The sequence below is a fragment of the Mus musculus genome, chromosome 7, assembly GCF_000001635.26.
Source record: "Mus musculus strain C57BL/6J chromosome 7, GRCm38.p6 C57BL/6J".
Taxonomy (NCBI): Eukaryota; Metazoa; Chordata; class Mammalia; order Rodentia; family Muridae; genus Mus; species Mus musculus.
In genome coordinates this window covers 12,832,944-12,851,619 of record NC_000073.6, presented here as the reverse complement: position 1 = coordinate 12,851,619, position 18,676 = coordinate 12,832,944, and the positions used below count along the sequence as shown (strand labels likewise).

The window sequence follows — 18,676 nt, the reverse complement described above, 5'->3', positions numbered from 1 at the left end:
AGTATGTATGAGTGCAGGTTCCAAGAGTCCAGAAGAAGGTTCTAGATCCCTTGGAGCTGGAGTTACAAGTGGTTTTTGAGCCTTTAAATGTGGCTACCAAACTGGGTTCTTTGCTAAAGCAGCAAGAATTCTTAACCATGGAGCCATCTCTTCAACCCTGAAGAATTCTATAGTTTTGTGTGACTGAACACCATGGTAAACATGTGGATGTTAGTGGACGACTTGCCAAGACTCAGTTCTCTTACCACTGTTTGTCCTAGGGATTAAAATCAGGTCATTAAGTTTGGTGGCAGATCTCTTTTACCAGCTGAGCCATATTGCTAGTCCTTTTCTCTTCTTTTTTCTTTTTTTGGTTTTTCGAGACAGGGTTCCTCTGTGTAGCCCCGGCTGTCCTGGAACTCACTCTGTAGACCAGGCTGGCCTTGAACACAGAAATCTACCTGGTTCTTTGATTTTTTTTCTTGACCTGGATATCTATCTATCTATCTATCTATCTATCTATCTATCTATCTACCTAATGGAATTTGAAAGTGAGCATCAAACACATGCCCTGGTATTGCCAGTGTTTTGTTGCTTAACAGTAATGAACTTCTCCCATAACTGGTCTTTTAGGAAAAATGGTAATGTAAGGCCAGAGGATATTCTCATGTGTTCCTGGATTCACTACAGACTTCTGGACCTCTGAGCCTCCCATGATTCATGAAGATTTCCTCCTACCTGTACACTAATCTGCTAGAACTGTTTGAGATCACCAACATAAAAGGTTGTTAATGGCCAGGTGGCTCACATCTTTAATCCCAGCACTTAGGAGGCAGATTTGTGAGTTTGAGGCCAGCCTGGTTTACAAAGTGAGTTGTAGGACAGCCACTCCTATCCAGAAAAACCCTGTCTCAAAAATCAAAAACAAACAAACAAGATTATTAAGCAGATATTATTCAAGGTACCCTAGTGTAGTGTGTCTGGTAGAATTAATCTCTCTTCTCATATGTATATACATGCACATATATTAACAAGAATGACTTACACGCTATAGTCCAGCTAGTACGACAATGGCTGTTTATTAGTGGAAGGTCTAAGAATCCCCAAAAATCCAGTAGTTGTTCAGTTCACGAGGCAGGATGTCTCAGGTGATAGATGCCAGAACCCGTATGTAAGCTCTAATGCAAGTGAAAGAATAGACTAGCTAGTGAGAGCAAACAGGCAAAGAGGGCAAGCTTCTTTCTTCCATGTCCTTTATATAGGTTGCCAGTAGAAGGTGCAATCCAGATTAAGAAAAAAATTCCTCAAAGGTATATTCAGCTTAAATCAGTTTAATTCCAGTTGTAGTCAAACTGATAACAAAAAATAGCTATCACAGCAGAAAAAAAAGTTCCACACAAATATAATAGCTTATTTAGCTATATACTTTTAGTTTTTTTTCACTTACACATTTTATCCTGTATAGAAATATCAGTGCAATTTTTGGTACTTGACTTCTTAAACTTAGATGCATTTTCAGATATTTTATTTCCTTTTGAGGATAAATGAAGCAATTAAGAACTCCCTGATGGTTTCACTCACTGCCTGCTAGGTGGTGTCCTGAGCTGTCCTTAAGGTGTGGGGCTCTCCTTAGTCAAAGCCTATCTGTCATACTGAGTGTCTGCATAGTACATCTCAAGGCTGAAAAAAAAATAGTGCTTTGAAAGGCACAAAGGCTACAATTTGGGCTGCTTCTTGAATTTTATCCCATGTGTTTTCTGATGCCCAATAAGGTGTGAGCTCTGTGTGAATGCCTTCCCACACTTGATGCACACATATGGTCTCTCACCAGTATGAGTTCTCTCATGCCTGGTAAGGTGGGAACTCTGACGGAAAGCTTTCCCACAGCGCTCACAGTGGTAGGGCTTAGCTCCAGTATGAGTTCTCAGGTGCTGAGAGATGGCTGAGCGGTCGTTGAAGGTCCTCCCACACTCTGAACACTCAAATGGTCTCTCTCCACTATGAATTCTAAGATGCTGTGTGAGGGAGGAGCTCTGAACAAATGCTTTCCCACAGGCCATACACATATATGGCCGCTCTCCTGTGTGGATCTTCTTATGGACAGAGAAATACCTAGCATTCCGGAACAGTTTACCACATTCACTACATCGGCAAACTTGGCTCCCCTTGTGAATTTTTATAAAGGATATCTGCTGAGCATGCAGGCTGAAGGCTTTCCTACAATTGTTGGCTCTCCTGAGCCTTCCCACATCAGAACCTCTATAGTAAGTTTTTATATAGGGATCACATTTTATGGAAGCATTGATTTCCCTGTCTTTTCCTCTTTCCGAGGTCTTTAGGTGATTTTTTACATAGGGGACATGTTTTTCAGAAGTGCTAAGTTCCTCGACTCTTTCCCCTTTAGAACCCTTCTGGTGAGGTTTTATATGTTTCCAGGAATTCCTGTTCCCTTGGACGTTTCCTTCTTTATAGCCTTTCTGATGACTTTTTACAGGTAAGGCATGTGTCAAGAGACTGTTGTCACTGGCTCTCCCTGCCCCAGACTCCATCTGGTGATTTTGTACAGATGAACCTTGTAACATGGAATTGTTACTTTCCCCAACTTTATGCCATTCAGGGCCTTTCTGGTGAATCTTTGGAGGTACATCAGACACCATGGCATCGCTACTGTCCATAAGTATACTCTCTTTAGAGCCAGTGGCTTTCTGGTAAACTTTTGCAGGCACAGTAAGTGTAATGGGATCTCTACTGGTCCCAGGTTTTCCCTGCTCAGAACCCTGTTGCTGGTTTTTTATGGAGGAGCCATGTGTCACAGGAGTGCTGCCACTCCTGCCTTGCCACTCCACAGAGTCCTTCTGCTGTTTTCTTATGCGTAAACCTCGTGTCATGGAAATGGTGTTTGTCCTGCCTTTCCTCTTTCCAGTGCCCTTCTGCTTAACTTTTACATACTTTCTAGGAAGAACTTCATTGAGTGAGCCCTGGCTTTTGTGACGACTAGTTTGGTCTTGAGACTTGGAGCTTTCAGAGAACTTCTTCTGAGGATGGCCTTTTTCCTGTAGATTCCCCACTTGATTTGATTCTATGGTGTGCATTTCTTTGACCCCATCTTCTAAGATACTTTCAAAGACAGTAGACTGGGTACCATTCCTTGAGAGATCTTTTGTGTTTGGGTCATGAATTGGTTTTACCACAGGAATGGGAGAGTCTGGAGTTAACTCTCTGTTTCCCAATGTAGGCTCCCACCCTGAAAGAAACCAAAAGATATACATATTGCAGTTATAAGTACCAGAATGACAGTATTAAAAAATAAGGTTACATCTTCTCAAACAGTCCTTCCGTCTAGGGAGTGACAAGCCGTGAAGCAGCAAAACCAGGAGCTTTCTCATTCCCCCAGATAAACTAGACCCGAGGCTGCCTACCAATGCAGGGTTACAGTGTCAGATAAAGATCCTGGACAGAGACTCCTCAGAGCACAGCTGGGTAGAGAAAAACTGAGAGATCTGGGGGACCCCATGGCTTTCTAAATGTAGGAATGGCCTTACCCACAGAGACCAAGTTGCCCAAGGTCTCTAGCATCACATCATGATACTCAGTCTTCTGCGTTGGACCTAGTAGCCGCCACTCCTCCTCATTGAAGTCTACAGCCACATCCTGGAAAGTCACCGGCTCCTGTAATGTTATAAAAGTTTGATGTTTGCCAGTGTGGGTAGAAGGCCGGCCACTGGGACATTCTACCACACATAGGGACTTCTCTGCTTTGGTGGTTTACTCAGAGACAATGACCTTTTTTGACCCCAAAAGAGATCCACAGGGTATTTCTCCAAACTAAAGTCTGGGTCCCAAGCTGGTAGGCAGAGTTACTGATTGACAAAGAGCTACAAGTGCAATAAGCATGCTACACTGATCATACTAGCATCTGTATTAAGCTTGCATTGTAATGACAACATTCCTCCAAAGGACCTTCTCCCTCTGGAAACAAACAGCCTTGTCCTGTAGTGTAAAACCTATAATGTTAATGGATAGGTCTGACCTATGTGTAATATTCACCTATGCCATGTCAGTTTCTTATGAGCGGCTAAGGATTCTGAAAGGAAGACTCTCCCATCTCACCAACTTGCCTGGATCTGGGAGGTATTTTGCCCAGATGCAGCAGAGCCTACTTTAGAAGGAACAGAATAGAGAGCAATGAGTCTGGGATCAGTTTCTTCCTATTCCCAGGTAGCAGCCCTGCTTGAAGCCTAGCCCACATAGCCCATTACATGAGAGCCAACAATTCCAATCACATACCTGAGCCAATATAAACCATTTGTAAGGAAAAGAGCCATATACACACCATTATCCTGGCTGACAGGGCTAATCCTATTGCATGGCCATCACTTAGTTCTGAGACTGATCTGAGCCTACGCTGTTTCCCTAATTAAGTGTCTCCAGAGGACAAGGGCTCACTCATTCTAACTAGGGTACAATGTCGTCCTTACAAACTGCCTGTGATTCTTCTGGTTCTTATGTCCCTCAGTCTTGATTCTTGGACTCCTACTGTTTGCTTTCTCCATGCCCATCACAATGTCAGGAGGGTTACCCTTCACACTTGGGTTTTCCAGAATTCCACATAGGCCCAGGAACTCAGAAAGTTAAAGTGGCCTATCTTCTGTGAAGCCTTGGCAAGGCTCAGTGTAGAAAGGACATCTTAGGGGTGGTCCCTTAAAGGAAGCTGTGACCAATGGAACAAAAGGCTCTTACTTACCTCAGCTGGAACCTCAGCTGCAAAAGTAACTGGTAAGGTGGCCACACCCTTCCTTTTCTCCTTTAGTTGATCAGTGGCCTCACTGGAGCAGGCAAGCGAAGCTGGAGAAGATGCCACATAGAGTTAATGAGGTGGTAGCCCTCAGGCAGACCGAACTCCCAGACTTACAACCCATGACCTATGCATACCCGTGCCTCTTGATGGTCTATGTTGACCTCTTCACAACATAACTGGATGGGCCCAGTGTGTTACTCTGCCTGGACCACTTGGAGACTGGTGTCTCTACTATACAAACCTTTTGCTGTCTCCCCATTGCAGTATCTGTCTTAGGCTCTGGCTTCTGAAGCAATGGCCTTTTCCGTAGTGGTAAAGTCTGTTTCTAGTCTCCAAGGCCTTATCATGCTGCCTTGGAGAAGAGAAGGATCTCCCCTTGGTCACAGAATGTGTACTCATTTGTGCTTCTCGTCATATTAAACATCCCTGGCCGGTACTAACAGCCCTTCCAAGGATTCTTTCAGGTCTAGCCTTCCTCATGTGTCTCCACTCTATGGGCTTTTACCATGCTGATTCTACTCCAGCTAGGACGGGGACAAATGACATCACCCAGCCTGCTCCACCATGCTATCCCTTCACCTTCATGGACTCTGGTAGACATGGGAGACCATACACTTTTAGAGCAAATGAAGCTTTTTGTGTTTGGAAGCCTTAATGGCAATGAAGTCAGCTGAAGGCAGCCAAATGAGATGGATGAGGGGATGGGTTGAGGCTCTTATTGAATCTCTAGGTAGAAGTGTACCTAGAGTTAGAGCATCCTGGAACTCCTCCAGTAAGGGTTCCTTCCTGGAGCCACTTTACAGCTTTTTGGTGTTTGTAAGTACAGTGTATGTGCATGTGTGTTTGGGTGCATGCAGAGGGTAGATGAGGATGTCTGGTGTTCTAATCCATCATTCTTTACTATCCCCATTTGAGACAGTGTCTCTCACTGAACTTGTAGCCAGGTTGGAGGCCAGGAAACCTGAGTGACTTTCCTGTTTCTACTCACTATAATAGTGTGGTTAGGCATGTATGACCATGCCCCATTTTTTTTTAAATGTAGCTTTTGGGGGGAGTTGAACTCCAATTAACTGTCATAAACTGCCTCACTCCCCAAATCCTGGGTATTAAAGCCAGAATGCTGTGCCACTCCTGGGTGAAAGCCCCAGTCCATTTCTATTTTGAGACAGGGGTCATGATAAATTGTTCACACTGACCTTGAACTCATTTGTAGCTCAGACAGGCCTTGACTTGGCCTCTTGAGTATCTTAGATTATAAGCCTCCATCATCAGATCTAGTAAAATATATTAAGGTTTCAGAGACCAGAGCTCTGGCATCAGCCTCACTGGCTTAAAATCAAGATGTTAACAGGACTATGTTCTTTTTGGATATGAGGAAGAACTCACTCTTTGCCTTTCCAACTTCTACAGGCTACACAAGATTCTTGGTCACTGTTTCACTGGGACATCCATCCTGCCTCTTTTCTACACTGCTCTCATCACAGCAGGTTTCAGTGACAGAAGCAGCCTCCATAAACTCCACCTGAATCCTGACCTTCTCACCACCTTAGTATCATATGTGTATTTACTTGTCACATCCCACCCTTTCTGTAGGCCCACAGGCTCAGTCAACTCTTGAGTCCTCCCTCAGTTAGGACTTCATTCATAGCCCCTTCAAAGAACTGGAAGGCTGGCTATGTGTCAGGGATCCCAACAGGACAAAGGGGGAAAAGCACTGTATCTGAAAGCTTCCACTGAAGCGCATAGGAGGTTTTTGTTTGGGTGAACAGGGCTGGATACCAAATACTTGAGGTTTCCATTCATTCTAATCTGGTAACATGCAAGTCATGGATGCTTGTGGTCTGGAATGGGAACATCCTCAGGTACCCCAGCACTCCCCATTCCCTCACAAAGGCTTCCCAGAGATGTTTGTCACCTCACCCTTCCATGACACTCACCATCGTCCTTAGACACCGAGGTCATATTCTCCAACAAAGCCACCACTGCTTTGCAATCTTCTGGGTGCTGCGACTCTACCCATACCCGAAACTTCTCAGGCAGTGCATTCAGGAACTGCTCGAGCACCAGCAACTCTAGGATCTGCTTCTTTGAACGTGTATTGGGCTGCAGCCACTGGTGACACAGCTTACGAAGCTGGGACATAGCCTTCTGGGGACCAGCTGACTCTTCATACTGGAAATGTCGGAACTTCTGGCGAGAAGCTTCAGTGTCAGTCAAACGCTTGCTTGGCTGTTGAGCTGGCTTGAGGTTACCTGGGTTCAAGTCTTCTGGATAGAGGGATTGAATCAGGGCATTCCGAGGACCAGCCACATCCTTGTTCAATGTAAGGACCTCAACAACCTCGATCTTCATCAGGGGACTCTTAGAAGGAAAGGAATTCATTCCAGGGTCTGGAGAAGGCCAAGAACATTCTAAAACAAAAGCAGAGCAAAAGCTAGGCAATGTGGCACATTCTTATAATCACTGTTCTTGGGAGGCAGAGGCAAGAGGGGGATGACTCTTAAGGGTCTAGCCAGAGCTACATATTGACTTATAGGCCAACTAGAGTCACAAAGACAGACTCATCTAAAAAACATACACAAAACCAGGCTGCGCATGTAGCTTAGTTGCTAAGAATAATGTAGCATATCCCCAGAAATGTATTAAAACCAGTCACGGTGATGCATGCCTGTAACCCTAGCACATAGGGGATAGAGGCAAGAGGATCAGATGTTTAAGGTCAAGCCTGGCTACACAGTAAGGTTAAGGCCAGCCTAAGATATGTGAGCGACAGTTCCACTCCTATGTTTTAAGAAATACAAATACTGTTTTATTAAGTATGTAAGGAACGGGCTCATTCTTATATTAAAAAGTACTATCATCAAGTTACATGCATTGCAGAGTATCTGTATGGATTTCCTTCCTTTCCATTCTTCTTTTATATAGATTTTTTAAACTTGTCTTTTATTTTACACATCACTGGTTGGTTGTACTTTGTCTAAAAAAATTCATGCAGAATTTGTTTTTTCCTTTTCTTTTCAATTTTTCTCTCTTGGCCAAGGTCCTAGCCCTAAAGGACTGCTTAATCACTGAGGTGTATCAACTAGGACCCACACTCTTTTGAGATAGGGCAGCCAACCCAGGGTGGCCTTGAGCTCTATGTAGCAGAGGAGGACTTTAAACTTCTGATGTTCTTCTTAGCTCCTGAGCACAGGAACCCATGACCACACCTGGTTTATGTGATGCTGGGCATTCAATTCAAGACGTTGTGCGTGATGGGCAAACACTTTGCCAACTAAGGCACATCTGCAGTCCCTCTTTTTGCTTTTTATTTGAGGACAAGTAATTACCCAGACTGGCCTTGACCCTGCCTTAGCTTTCCAAGTAGCTGGGATTATTGGCCTATTTGTTTCTTGCTTAAAAAAAAAATTTTTTTTAAAAACTTCTTCAAATGGATGTCTTCCCTTCATCACCCACAATGTTTGCTTCAAAGCTCTGTTCATTGGTTTTTAGCAATGTATTGCAGGCTGTCCAGTGACCCTAGATTTTAAGTGTGGATGCTAGAGAATGATATCTATTTAAGAGAATCATGATATACATATTTGAGACAGACAGATAGATGTTATACAAAGGTCCCAGAGAACAAACGCATGAAAGAGAACATGTATTCTTGAACAAAAATAAACACACCATGAAAATACTCTACTGGACTGGACTCTAGCACAGCAGTTCTCAACCTGTGAGTCGTGACTTTCCAGAGGTTCATAATCATAACAAAATTACAATTATGAGGTAGTAACAAAAAATAATTTTTTGGTTGAGGGTCACCATAAAACGAGGAACTGTATCAAAGGGTCACAGCATTAGGAAGGTTGAGAACCACTGGTCTAGCCAAGATAAATACTCTATAGATTCTGGACTCTCAAACAAATCTAGAAATCTGAGCACTATGTCTCTGTAACACTATCTGCCTCAAGATTTCCCTTATTCTCTCAAAGTCTGGGCTCACACTGAAATTATCTTTGAAGATATACTCTTGTTTCTTGCGGTTTCTTCAGTTATTCATTCACTCTGTGGTACCTTCTTACTAAAGGCCAAGTAATTCAATCATATTGCTAGTTGGAATTTATAGAATGAGTTTTGTTCTTTTTTTTTTTAAGGCCCCTGACATTTCACTTTTTAAATTCACTGTAATCCTTTCTAATTGTGTATTTTCTCATTCTCAGATAATGTAGGAGTTAAAGCTGATGATTTCCTCAGAGATTACATCCAAAGGGTCTTTGCCCATATGAGTCCTCTGTTACAGAATCCAATGAGGACTCCTACTGAAGTCTTCCACATTGTCATATTTACAGGGATCCCTGCCAGAGGTTTCAATGCTCAGTGGCTTCCTAATATCAATTACATTCTTAAGACTCTCCCTAGTACAACTGTGATACCAAATAAGAGAACTACATATGAAAGTGCTTCTATATCATACACATTCTCATGGCTTTAGAGTTCTCAGATGCTATTATTTAGTGTAAGAAAATTGTATTTTTGTGGGGTGAGGGTGGGGCTCTAGTGCAAGTTCTCTCAAGGTAAAACTAACTTAGGTCAGAGGTTGTTCCTGCTCCAATCATACTTTTGAGATTTCGTCCCTTAGAGGAGTTCTCAGATATTGAAAATTTCACAAAAGAGTCCCATTCATGTCTTTACAGATTAATATCCTGTTTTAGCCATCTAACAGTTAAGGTGGCCCAAGATGAAACTGGGCTTTCTCACACTAAACATATTTACTGCACACTTTTTTTATATCACCCTCCCCACACACACCCTAAGGATCTCAGAGAGAATATTCATAAAAGATAAGAGAAAATGTGTTCTTGAACAAAAATCAATAGTATTGGACTAGGCTCTATCCAACATACATGCTCACTCTAGATTCTAGACACTCAACAAATTGATAAGGCCCTCAGAGGTCTGTAGTGAAATTCCTTGATTTTCTACATATATGTATTCTAATACATAATACTTTTGTATGAATATTTCTTTCATTCTCTACATGTTTGCTCGAGCATGTGGCCATTCTCAGGGTATACAAAGAGTCTCTGCCCCTCTTCTTCAAATAAAGGAGAAATTACTCTTATAAGGTTCATTTCCTGTTTCATTATTTTAAGTTGACAATATTCAAGTTTGGGGCTGGAGAGATGACTCAGCAGTGAATAGTACTATCTATTTTTTCCAGAGGACCTGAGTTTCATTCCCACTACACGTATGATGATTCAAAACCATGTGTAATTCTAGTCCCAGGGAATTAGATGTCCTCCTTTGGCCTCTGTGGGAACTTCATGCACATAGTATATAGAAGAACACACAGGCAAAACTACACATATGCAAAGGAAAAAAATAAGCATTTCTGCAGGTTCTCCTGTGATTATGACTTATTCATCTACTAGTTAATCTCTTTCTCCTTTATTTCTTGATAGGGTCTCACTATGGTACCTTGGTATTCTCGAATTCCTAAGAGATCAGCCCTCCTTTGTCTCTTAAGTGCTTTGATTTAAGGTATGTGCCACCATGCCTGGCCAATAGTGTCTTTTATGCATTGCTTCTAATGATTAAGTTTAGTTAACTTTAAAGTGCCCCACCTTAGGGACATACATGTGGATGTGATTCTTGGAATGGCCACAGAATAACAACTGAACATATGAACACAACCTAATTTATTTTCCCATATTGCCTTCACAGGATCTTATTCAACTCAAAGCTCTCTTGAGGATAAATGACATTTGTCTTAGAATTTAACCATTTTCTCATAGTACCTCACCAACCACATTCCCTGCTGTCATTCTAGCTGGAGAAGCTTGTAAGCTTAGTTATGAAAAAGAAGTTGAACTTTGGATTCAATCTCACTTTTGTGCATTCTGCACACTACTGTTGGGATACTAGTGAAGATGTGTTTTTTTTCATTTAATAGTAATATATGACATTCTAAAATCTCATATTTTTATTTGCTACCTGGACCTCTTGAAGTTCAAACAAGCAATTGGCTCCTCCTTGGATATGTCTTTGGTCCCTTTTCATCTATGATCTATTGACAAGATAAGTAGAGACTTGGCACAGTTTAAATCCAGCTTTCAAGGTAAACACTATTAGGTAGTTCTTCACATGATTAGTGTAAAGTCTTACCTAACATTATGTCATTATGGAGAGAAAAAGGAAACCACAGTTCCACTCCTTAAAATACTTTATGCCTTTAACACCTTTAAAATAAGTTATTTTCAAAACTACAGCCCGAGTTTCCCTTGCAATACATGGCTGGGGATGTATGTAGCCCAGTGGCAGAGTGCTTGCACAGCACATACAAGGCTCTGGGGTCAGTCTGCAGCACCACAAAGAATGCTTGTAGTAAGCATACAGACTATGAACCACAGCCACAGGAAATCCCTTCAAGACTTCCTTCACCCATAGGCAGTCTCAGCAGCTTTTTGGTCCAGTTTAGCGAATTACTTATTTAGATCCACTGAGTCTACCTTTGAGTCAAACATACTCTTTAATTCTCCCCAAACCAGCTACTACTCTCTCACGGCAGGCATCATCATTTCAATCCTGGAGACTACTGGTGCCCGCTTCCTTTCTCCATCTCTGTCCTGACACAACTCTTTCTTTACAAAGCAACCAGCGTGAGCTGTGAAAAGCCATGTCACACCATTCCTCCACAATCAAACTTCCCTACAGCTGAGGTGGCCAGGGGCCTTCTGCTAACTTAACCTGCATGTTCTTGTATTTTGGTTTCCTAGTCCTAGCCTCAAAATTTTCCTATTTCCATCATATAGGAATGATTTTTCATTCATTAGTAAGTACTAGATGACTATTTACTCATTCAGATGAACGTTGATGTGAAACTAAACATCATAACTGAAGATGGCAGCAGGTGGAGATGTGAGAGGTGAACAGGGTCAGAGAGTGACCTGATGCTACTTCACCAGACCATGAAAACACAAAGAGAAGCACAGTGGCACATGGTGTGCTTAGGAGCCAAAATATAAATTAAAAAAAAAATTTAAGATTGCAAAAAGTGAAAACTATGTCTTTTATTAATATTAACACAAAAATACAACCTTATAGCAAGGCATTTCTTATATCTACTATGCTACCACTTTAACATAGTGATTTAAAGGGGAAAAATTATAATGATTCTTCCAATCACCTTGGAAGATTCTGCAATGGAAATAGGTATTTCCCTATTTAACATATAGCAATGATTTTTTCATTCATTAGAAAGCACTAGATGAATTTTTATTCATTCATAAGAGTGTTGATGTGAAACAAAGCATAATCTAGCATCATGCTCATCAAAACCTACACATTTTCCTATATGCCACTCTTTATTTTCAGAATCATGTTTTGGATATGATGATGGAACTATGTAATTGTCCAAAGCAAAGAAAAAATTAACAACACCCATAGACTCATATGTTTGAATACTTGGCCCCAGTTGACTGAACTGTTTGGTAGGATTAGAAGTTGTGGCCTTGCTGGATGAGGTGTGTCCCCTGGGGGTATTTCCAAAGCTCATGCCAGCCCCAGTTAGCTCTCTCACTGCCTTCTGCTTGTGAATCAGATGTAAACTCTCAGTTACTGCTGCAGTGCCATGGTACCCAACTATGATGGTCATGGACTAATAATAACCCTTTGAAACTGTAAGTAAGCCCCCAATTACATGGATCTACAGATTTGGAGTTTACCTTGCTTAGTTTTGATTAGGCCCAGTATTTCCTCACTTTCCCTCTTCTGTAATGGAAATATATTCTGTGCCATTGTATGTTAGAAGAACGTAACTTGCTTTTTGAATTTTAACAGGGTTACAATTAAAGAGATTGCTTTGAGTCTCAGAGAAGACATTGAACTTGTATGAGAGCAGTGCCCTCAGAAGACAGAACAGGGCATCATGTAACTCCTTAGACTGGAGTTGCAGATGGTTCTGAGTTGCCATGTGATTGATAGGGCTCTGCAAACATAACCAATGCTCTAACCACTGAGCAATCTCTCCAACCTCAAGGCTATGACCTTTTAAAATACTGAGACTATGAAAGGCTATGAGGACTTTTGAAGTTGGACTGAATACATACTACACCATGGGCTTATGAGGCCAGCAAACGGATTGTGGTGATTTGAATGAGAATGGCCCTCCAGGCTAATATATTTGAATGTTTGGTTCCAGGTTGGTGGAACTATTTAGAAGGATTAGGTGTTGCCCTGTTGGAGGAGCTATGTCACTGGGGTTGAGTTTTGAGGTTTCAAAAGTCCATGCCATTCCCAGTTACCTTGAGCTCTCTCTAGCTGCTTCTGGCTTGGGAATTAAGAAGTAGGCTCTTAGCCTGTTGCTGTGCTCATCACCATGAAGGTTATGGACTTACCCACTGAACTACACGAAAACCCTCAATTAAATGCTTTTTCTTGTATCCTGGTCATGGTATATCTTCACAGCAACAGAAAAGTAATTAAAACCTCAATGTTAAGAGGATTTGGCAGCATGTAGGCTCATATGAACAACCATGCAAGGATTAATCAGAACAGGTAATAGCAACGATTAAGTCCAATCAAATTTAATATACATTCTAACATCTTTTTTCGACTAATCTAGACAAACAGGTCTTTATCTGGAGGATTAAAAGACATCTAAGATTTCTTTGTTTTTTTTTTTTTTTGTTTTTGTTTTTTTAAAGACGGTTTCTCTGCATACTCCTGGCTATCCTGAAACTTGCTCTGTACACCAGGTGGGCTTAAATTTACAGAGATCCAACTGCCTCTGTTTCCCAAGTGCTGGGATTAAAGGTGTGAGCTACCACTACCTGGCCAAGATTACTTTTTTAAACTACAAGGGGTATAGAAATTTATTAAAGTTCATTAATATACAATAAAATGTGTCACATTATGGCATGCACCCAGAAAGGGGGAAAAAAATCAAAACCCAAAGCACAAGAACACAGAAGAGGCTTCTGTGCTGTGGCAATAGTAATTTAGTCTACAGAAAGATGCTGTTTTCAACAACAGGAGATCATCTGAATTTTTGGGGGGGCTCAAGGATTTTATGCCTACTATATATAAACTGAAACCAGATAAATAGAACAACAAAAAAGGTAAAAATGTTCAAGTTTACAAAAGTATTCAGACAATATGCCTATGTGCTTAAAAACAACAACAACAACAACAACAACAACAAACTTAGAAGAGAAATAAAAACAGGAACCAGTGGGGTAACACACATTTGTAATTCCAGAACTTCCAAGAGCGAGGGATGATCAGAAATTCATATCCTTAGTTAATTAATAGGTTGGAGGCCAGCCTGAACTACCTAAGACCTTATCTCAAAACAAAACAAAAATCCAAAACAACAAAACCCCCAACACAAACCCTACCACCACTACACACTAAGGCCAAATATCACAACATCCACCCCTAAATAAAGACTGGAGCCGAGTATGTTAGTTCAAGTGGTAGCATGTCTGCTCTGCTCATCATGTGAAAGGCCCTGGGCTTAAACACTAGCATCATGAAAAAAATGACTGCAGACTGGAAACTATCCTATTTATTATGACATGATACCTGGATTCTCATTCTGCTTAGAAGACATTAGTCTTGGAATAACCAGAAGATTCACCCCTTTGGACACTCCCATATGCCTGGCTCTTACCTGGAAGAGTATCTTGAGGAATTTCTCTCTGCATTGGCCAGCAGTCTTCGGCTTTTTCTAGCTGAGATATCACATTTGGCTTTGAAAAGTGATGCTCTGCTCAATGGAAAGGAGACAGGGCTTGGAGGTCTGCTTAGAGAAAATGCTGTCCTGCTGCAACATTCTCGCCCCTCCTTCCCCCATGCTGGGACATGAAAGCTTTTGCTTCCCTGCTAAATTTGACAGTTGAAAAAGAACTGGTCAGGACTATCAACTTTTGTTTCTGCTTAAACAGAGACACAAAGCTTAGAGACACAGCTATGATGAAATAACCAGAGAGGACAGAAGACCTCCTAAGAATCATAAAGAAGTCACAATTTTGATGATAACCCCGAGCTGCTGGACAATGATATATTTTTTTATGTTTGACATGCCATAAAAATTATAGCCAACTCTCACTACAGCTACAAACATCTCTTAAAAGCTCTGCCCAGTATTCAGGGACTCTGAAGTATTGCTTGGATGAAACTTCTGAAGTCATACTGAAAAGCTGCCTTTTTCCTCTCTACCAAGCTCTACACTCCCTTAACACTTCTCCTCTGGTCCCTTTAGCCTGAGCCCAAGCACTTACAGTTCAGGGGTACCGCACATCCAGAATTGGGGTGGGGGCAGGTAGAGTCAAGCCTGGCACTGAACTTCCAATCCTCCTCCACCTCTGAGGTGCTGGAATTAAAAGCATGCTCCACCCACCCAAACAGCTCTTTATTAAAGTGGAGGCTGCCTTACCCACTGAAATCATGTTGCTGTAGTTCTCCATCATGATCTCCCTGTACAGGCACTTCTGTTGGAAGTCCAGCTGTGCCCACTCTTCCTCGGTAAACGTCAGAGATACATCTTCAAACTTCACAGACTCCTGAAAGGCACAAGATGCAGTTCAGTCCAGGGTTTTCCTCTTCTACAGTGACAGAAAAATAGGAAGGCTGAGCAAGATGACCCAGCTACATTTTACTTATCTCATGTTCCTTTGTCTGAATCCTTGAGCAAATCGGTCTGACACTAATCAGGGGACACGTGAGACTGTGGTCTATGAAAACCTGTTCATTTCTCACTAATCAGGGGATAGGACTGTTGGTTCCCATCTATACCTCTTTTCTTGTTTTTGAATTGTCACTTCCTTAAAGTAGTTGCTGAAAACTAAACATGAGCTTCTTATCTTCTTACACTTGTCAGTTTCTTTCACCAGACCCTCAGCTTAAAAAAAAAAAAAAAAAAAAAAAAAAAAAAAAGAAAAAATAAAGGTTGAAAAGGATTGGTGAGATGGCTCAGTGGGTAAAGGTGCCTGCTACCAAGCCTGAGTTTGATTGATCTTCAGGATTCATATGTTGGAAGAAGGGTAGCGATCCGGAAAGGTACTCTCTGTCCTCTACAAGCAGGCAGTGGCACACACGTGCATGCCCCCCCCCCCCCAAATGTAATAGTATTGTTTTTTAATTAAAAAGCCTCAATCTGGCTTGCCAGTTCCTGGTTCAGAAATCGGTTTGTTTGTTTCTTCTATTGTAACCACCCTCTTGGGCAGTCCTCCAACTCCTCCCGAAACTCAATGATATTTGAGAACAAACGTCTCACCACTAGCCGACCCCTGAGCCGACTCAAAAGTTGAAAAGAAGCCTTTACTCACATGGGGCCAGGTTGTTGGAAGCGTGGAAGCCATACTGTCCTCCATGTTCTCTCCCAGGAGTAGGCAGAATGCTGACGAAACCTAAAGTGGAAGAGGGGGGCACTAAGGAATGTGCCCAGCGGCTCCCCCACCTCTGCCCATATCCCACCCCTCAGCAGGACATGACCAGTCCACCCCAAAATTGCAAAGTGCCCAGTGAATCCTCTTCCCGACTCCCATAAGCCTACAAGACAGGTTCCCCTCTAACCGAGAGGGGACAGCTGATGTCATCTAATCCAAAAGGCGGTTGGTTTTCTTAAACTGTGGTCCTTATTTAGAACGCGATGTCTTCCTTAGGATTTGTTCGGACCCACGACTACACACCTTCTCCCGGGTCCGTAGAAGTGGCGCCACAAACGAAGCCGACACTGGGTTCCAGAGGTTGCAAATAAAACAGAAGATGGGTGCTGCCCCCGACGGGCTTTCACGCAGCGCTACGATTGCGGAAAGACACAATGGCGCTCGCCCGTCGGTCTTGTCCCGAACTGCGCCAGCTCACGAGTCCGGACTACAACTCCCAGACGCCCCCGCGGACGTCGAGCGGCAGCAGTTAGGCGGCGTTTGTCCTGTTGGCGGGCGAAGCCGAAGTCCGAAAAGTGTGTTATTGACTGCTAAAGAACTAGGATGCAGCTTTTGAAGAAGGATACTAAGACGCTGAGCACCAGTACCTCTGTGGACAGAGACCGAGGCTAGGAGAGAATCGAACCCACTAACAGGAGCAAAAGAACTTGGACAAAACGGAAGCTAGGCATGGGCAAGGGGGTGGGCCGGAAGTGCTGGTGTTAGGTCGGCTGAGCGAGGCACGCCGCGTAGCAGAGCAAGGAAGGCGGGACGAGGGGACAGATGGAACCTACGGCTCTACTAGTGTAGAGGGGGAGGGAATCCGGATTGGGGCTGTCTGTGGGTCGGAGGCAAGAGAAGACAAAGTCATTTAACGGAGTTTACTGTGGGGAAGGAGAAAAGGATGCAATCTTACTGAAGTTTCACCGGTACCCTTAAAGGGAGAGGAAGAAAGGAGTAACTGTAGAAACAGAAAGCCATTAGGCATCGGAATTAAAAGTACTCAAATTTCCATGAGAGGACAGGCGTTTGCGTCCAGATTAGTAGAGTGGGCAGGGTTGTGTGGTCTGGGCAGGGTGGTGTGGGCTTATAACGTTTAGGTGGGAAGTATGGAGACCTGGTGGACTTAAAATATGGTAGGCTACACTAAATGTCCTCTCTAGTTTTCCCCAGCAGAGGAAGGGATGTAGTGAGAATCCTGGAATTTTGGTTTCTTGGAAGAACAAACAAATATTATAAAATAATATTTTGTTTGATTCCAGGTATAGGGATGTGGGGCTGCTTCAGACTGCCTGTAGCAGCTGACCGTGATTTGTTTTGTGCTCTAGCAGAATCGTGGTTCTGTCTGTAGCAGATAGTTTTTTGTGATTGTGTTATATTTGGAATTCTGAGAACTTTTCAGAGAGTATATTAATGTTAGGGCCCGATAGGCTAGGGGCTGGGCTGGACCAGTTGGTTGTATAGGGAGGAGGTTGGTTGTGGTTTCGTAGTAGCTGAGGTCAAAGGAGAAGCAAAAGAAAAGAAATCAGATTCAGGGATTTCCTAATTCCTCTCTCCCCTCTATTCCTGTTTCTTTCCAGTCTAGTGTTAAGGGGTAAAAAGGGGGCATGGATAAAGATGGGAGGAAGAGGAGAACCCACAAAGTTGCAAAGACCAGCTACAAAGGGACATGGAGGATCAGAGATGTATGAGGAAAACTAAAATTACACTCAGTCCCAGGGATGCTAACTGTAAATATCCATACATGTGGAGAGCTCTTGGGACTGCTTCTAGGAATTGGGCAGGAATTTGACATTAGGCTAGGACACGGAAGTAGGCTCAGGCAAGAATTTGACTTGGGGCTAAGATCAAGATCTTGATCGTTTTGTAAGTCCCTGAATACCACAGGACTTTGTTTATTGCCTTGTTTGTACCTTGACTTAGAACTGACCTTATTCTTTGCATGTACTTAGAATAGACTAGAAAAAACAGACTAGAGAAAAATAAACCCACTTCAGGCTCAGCAGGGGCTTGAGTCCTGTTATAATGTTGTCTAATTGTCTTTTTCTTTTCAATCTTCACTCCCTCCCTTGAGACCCTGCTGACTGACTGAGCTTGTTGGTTACACACAGGGGCTGATTTGTATGGTACACATTGAGAGGCTGTGGGTTCTGGTAATGCCAGTTATTAGCTAACCTGTGACTAGGTTTGTTCCTAATGGCAGATTAGATCAGGGGGAACTTGAAGTCTGCCTCTGACCATAATTGGGTATGTTTGTAACTCTCTAGACAGCTCAGAACAACAAAGAATTCTGCTGTGTTCCTTATACTGTTTAGTATCCTATTCCTAAGGTCTCTTTATATCCTGTTCTGATTGATGTAGTCTTTGTATTACTTGGGGTCCAGACATTCTGATGTTCTCATAATGCCTAGAGCCTATTGACCTATCCTTCTCAACCCAAGGTTTGTGTATTCCTTTACGCTTTCTAAGTAGGGTCTTGGCAACA

General features: G+C 42.6%; 1 protein-coding gene across 2 annotated transcripts; it reads right to left on the bottom strand.

Annotated features, from left to right (window-relative positions):
* Positions 1 to 1,033: 1,033 nt before the first annotated feature.
* Zfp110 (zinc finger protein 110) lies at positions 1,034 to 16,859 on the bottom strand. Of its 2 annotated transcripts, none has more exons than NM_001360576.1 (8): positions 16,340 to 16,859; positions 16,093 to 16,173; positions 15,201 to 15,327; positions 14,436 to 14,531; positions 6,715 to 7,188; positions 4,724 to 4,824; positions 3,522 to 3,648; positions 1,034 to 3,223 (listed from the first exon to the last, which is right to left on the bottom strand). In NM_001360576.1, the coding sequence occupies exons 2-8, from the start codon at positions 16,135 to 16,137 to the stop codon at positions 1,695 to 1,697; spliced, it is 2,499 nt and encodes an 832-aa protein (NP_001347505.1). In that variant the 5' UTR covers positions 16,138 to 16,173; positions 16,340 to 16,859; the 3' UTR covers positions 1,034 to 1,694. The 2 variants fall into 2 exon arrangements, with proteins under 2 accessions (NP_001347505.1, NP_075357.4); NM_022981.5 differs by having other exon boundaries at positions 16,456 to 16,859.
* Between the last annotated feature and the right edge of the window lie 1,817 nt (positions 16,860 to 18,676).